General features: G+C 37.6%; 1 protein-coding gene across 1 annotated transcript; it reads left to right on the top strand.

The window, feature by feature from the left end:
* Positions 1-621: 621 nt before the first annotated feature.
* LOC112418340 (uncharacterized) lies at positions 622-3066 on the top strand. Its single transcript, XM_024774639.1, has 3 exons — positions 622-1294; positions 1340-1614; positions 2029-3066. Exons 1-3 carry the CDS (start codon positions 622-624, stop codon positions 3064-3066), a joined length of 1986 nt encoding a protein of 661 aa, XP_024630407.1.
* The last annotated feature ends 419 nt before the right edge of the window (positions 3067-3485 follow it).

Genomic DNA, 3485 nt, shown 5'->3' with positions numbered 1-3485 from the left:
TCTATAATTTGTTTAGGTTTTTTTACTGCATTAGATGTCATGTGTAATTTATCAAGAGACTATCCCTGATAAGTGGTTTTACTTCCAGTGATTTACACAATTGATTTCCAGAAACGTGGGCTTCCCCATGCGCATATATTGCTTTTCCTTCACCCAAATCATCGATATGCAAGTGCCAAAAGTATTGACAAGGTTATCTGTGCGGAAATTCCAGACAAAACAACTGAACCTCGACTGTTTGAGATTGTATCTTCACTTATGATACATGGTCCATGTGGCGATCAAAATACAAGTTCACCGTGCATGAACAATAAGAAATGTACAAAACATTTCCCAAAGAAGTTTGCGGAAGAAACAATAATTGATAAGGACGGTTATCCTGTGTATAGAAGGAGAGATAATGGAGTCTAAGTTGAAAAGGGGAACTCATTTGCAGACAATAGATTTGTTGTGCCGTATAACAAGTTTCTTTTGTTGAAGTATAATGTTGAGTGGTGCAATCAATCAAGATCTATCAAGTACTTATTTAAGTACGTCAACAAAGGTCATGATTGTGTCACTGTTGCATTCTATAATTCTGGTAGCGTCAATAATCATTTGCAATGTGTTGACGAAATAAAGATGTACTATGATTGTCGATATTTGTCCGCGTGTGAAGCGACATGGCGAATATTTTCATTTGACGTTAATTACAGACAACCATCTGTTCAACGGCTTAGTTTTCACTTGGAAAATGAACAGTCTGTGATATATGGCGATGACGATGATCTTCAAGATGTCATTGAGAACCCAATCATTCATAGAACTAAATTCTTGGCATGGTTTGAGGCAAAAAGAAAATATTCTGAAGCCAGGAACTTAACATACAGTCAGTTTCCTGCAAAATTTATGTGGAATGCAAGGAAACATATATGGACTCCACGGAAGCAAGGGTTTGCGGTTGGCAGGATTCATTTTGTTCCTCCTAGATCAGGAGAAATGTTTTATCTCAGGACATTACTAAACTATGTCAAAGGGCCAACATCGTTTGATGATATAAAGACAGTTGATGGTGTCAAGAAGGATAATTTCAAGGATGCGTGTTATGTTTTGGGCTTGCTTGAAGATGACAAGGAATTCATTGATGCAATTATTGAAGCAAGCCATTGGGAAACAGGGACCTTTTTGCGCAATTTGTTTGTATCATTGTTGGTAGCAAAGCAAATTTTTAGGCCATCTGTTGTTTGGGAAAACACATGGGAACACTTTACAGAAGACATTTTATATAAACAAAGAAGAATCCTCCAATTTAGTGGTATTATGTTATATCTTACTTTTTTTGTTGTTGTTATTTTATGAGTGTTCTCATATATCGTCTATGTTTATTTTATTGGATGTGCAAATTTGGTGCTTACCCCGGATCAATTGCGAGCATATGCTCTAGCTGAAATTGAGCTGTCTTTACAAGGTCATGGGAAAAGTATTGAAAATTACCCAAAGATGCCTCAACCAGATAGATCTTTGGTTCCGGAGATTGACAACAAGTTGATTCATGAAGAGTTGAATTACAATAGACCTGTTTTGAAACAGGAGCATCATAAACTTATGTCAACAATGACCACAGAACAGAGAAAGGTATATGACACCGTCATGAAAAGGGTCGATGAAAAAAAACCAGGTCTTTTCTTTTTGTATGGTTATGGAGGAACATGAAAAACATACATCTGGAGATCAATGGCTGCTGCATTGAGATCAAAAGGTGAGATAGTTATCACAGTCGCTTCGAGTGGTATTGCAGCTTTGCTTATACCTGGTGCAGAACCGCACATTTGAGGTTTGGTATCCCTATTGAAATTCATGAAACTTCATCCTGCAATATCTGTCCTAACAGCGACTTAGGAAAATTAATAATTAGGGCAAAGTTAGTCATATGGGATGAGGCTCCAATGTTGCATAAACACTGTTTCGAATCTGTTGATTGTGCATTCCGAGATGTTCTTCGTTCGTCTAACAATGGAAATACAGATATCCCATTTGGTGGGAAGGTAGTTGTATTGGGTGGAGATTTCCGGCAGATTGGGTGGAGATTTTCGTCATATACTTCCTGTAATACCCAAAGGTAACAGACAAGATATTGTGCATGCTGCAATAAATTCATCATATTTATGGGATTTCTGCGAGGTTCTTACACTTACAACTAATTTGAGACTTATATCTGCTGGTTCTGATGTTGATGTTTCTGAAAGAATATCATTTGCAGAGTGGATCTTGGCAATTGGTGACGGGACTATTGGTGATAGTAGTGATGTTGACATTGCAATCACTGTTCCCGATGATTTGCTTATTCCAAGTCACGGTGATCCTCTTGCAGCTATTGTTTATAGCACAGGTCCAAACCTCTTCAATAATATTCATGATCCTTCCTTTTTCACAAACAGAGCTATATTAGCTCCAACCAATCCCATCGTTGATGTAATCAATCAGTATGTTTTAGATTTGATGCCTGGTGAGGATAGGACTTATCTAAGTTGCGATTCACCATGTGTTGCTAACTCCACTCGTGCTGGTCTAAGTGATGTGCATACTCCTGAATTTTTAAATACAATAACTACTTCTGGTCTTCCAAATCATATTCTGAGATTGAAAGTAGGAGTTCCTGTCATGTTGTTGAGAAATATTGACCAAAATTTAGGATTATGTAATGGAACCCGGTTGATAATTACAAAGATGGGGACTTATGTTTTGGAAGCAGTAGTGACATCCGGAAGCAACATTGGTGACAAAGTTTTCATTCCCCAGTTATCATTGACACCTTCTGATAAACGAATTCCTTTCAGTTTTCAACGACGACAATTTCCTCTTGCAGTTTCTTTTGCTATGACTATTAACAAAAGTCAGGGGCAATCTCTTAATCATGTTGGTGTTTATCTTCCGCAATTAGTTTTTTCTCATGGCCAACTCTATGTTGTTGTGTCAAGGGTTACCTCCAAGAGTGGTTTAAAAATCCTCATAACCGATGAAGATGGTGCATATACACATGTGACGTCCAACGTTGTTTACAAAGAGGTTTTCCATAATGTTCGATGATTTTTGTTTCCAAGCTTTCAGTCGTTCCCACTTATAATATGATTTCCACATGTGTAAACTCTACTTTCTAAATGCAACTGTTTTCGCTGCGTTATATATGAAGCCCATCATTGACCTGTGCGAAAGCACGGGTGGGCGATCTAGTTCTTTTAATATAAGGGGGTTGGGGAGTAGCGTGAAGAGGCATAAGGTGTTGGAGTTGGTTAGGAGGGAAAGGGCAGAGGTTTTGGCTTTACAAGAATATTTAGTATAAAACAGAATATTTAGTTAAATAACTTTGTGTGTGATGTGAATGTTGTAAGTGAAGAGTTAAGGGATAGAAGAATGGAACACAAAAAAATTATCCTGGTTCACCCAATGTAGGCTACTTGAGTCTCGACCTAATTAGGTAAGATTTTCCATTACGATGCTTGAGACAA

This window comes from Medicago truncatula, chromosome 4 (genome assembly GCF_003473485.1).
Source record: "Medicago truncatula cultivar Jemalong A17 chromosome 4, MtrunA17r5.0-ANR, whole genome shotgun sequence".
Lineage (NCBI taxonomy): Eukaryota > Viridiplantae > Streptophyta > Magnoliopsida > Fabales > Fabaceae > Medicago > Medicago truncatula.
The sequence above is the reverse complement of the archived record's forward strand: the minus strand, read 5'-3'. Positions and strand labels throughout refer to the sequence as shown.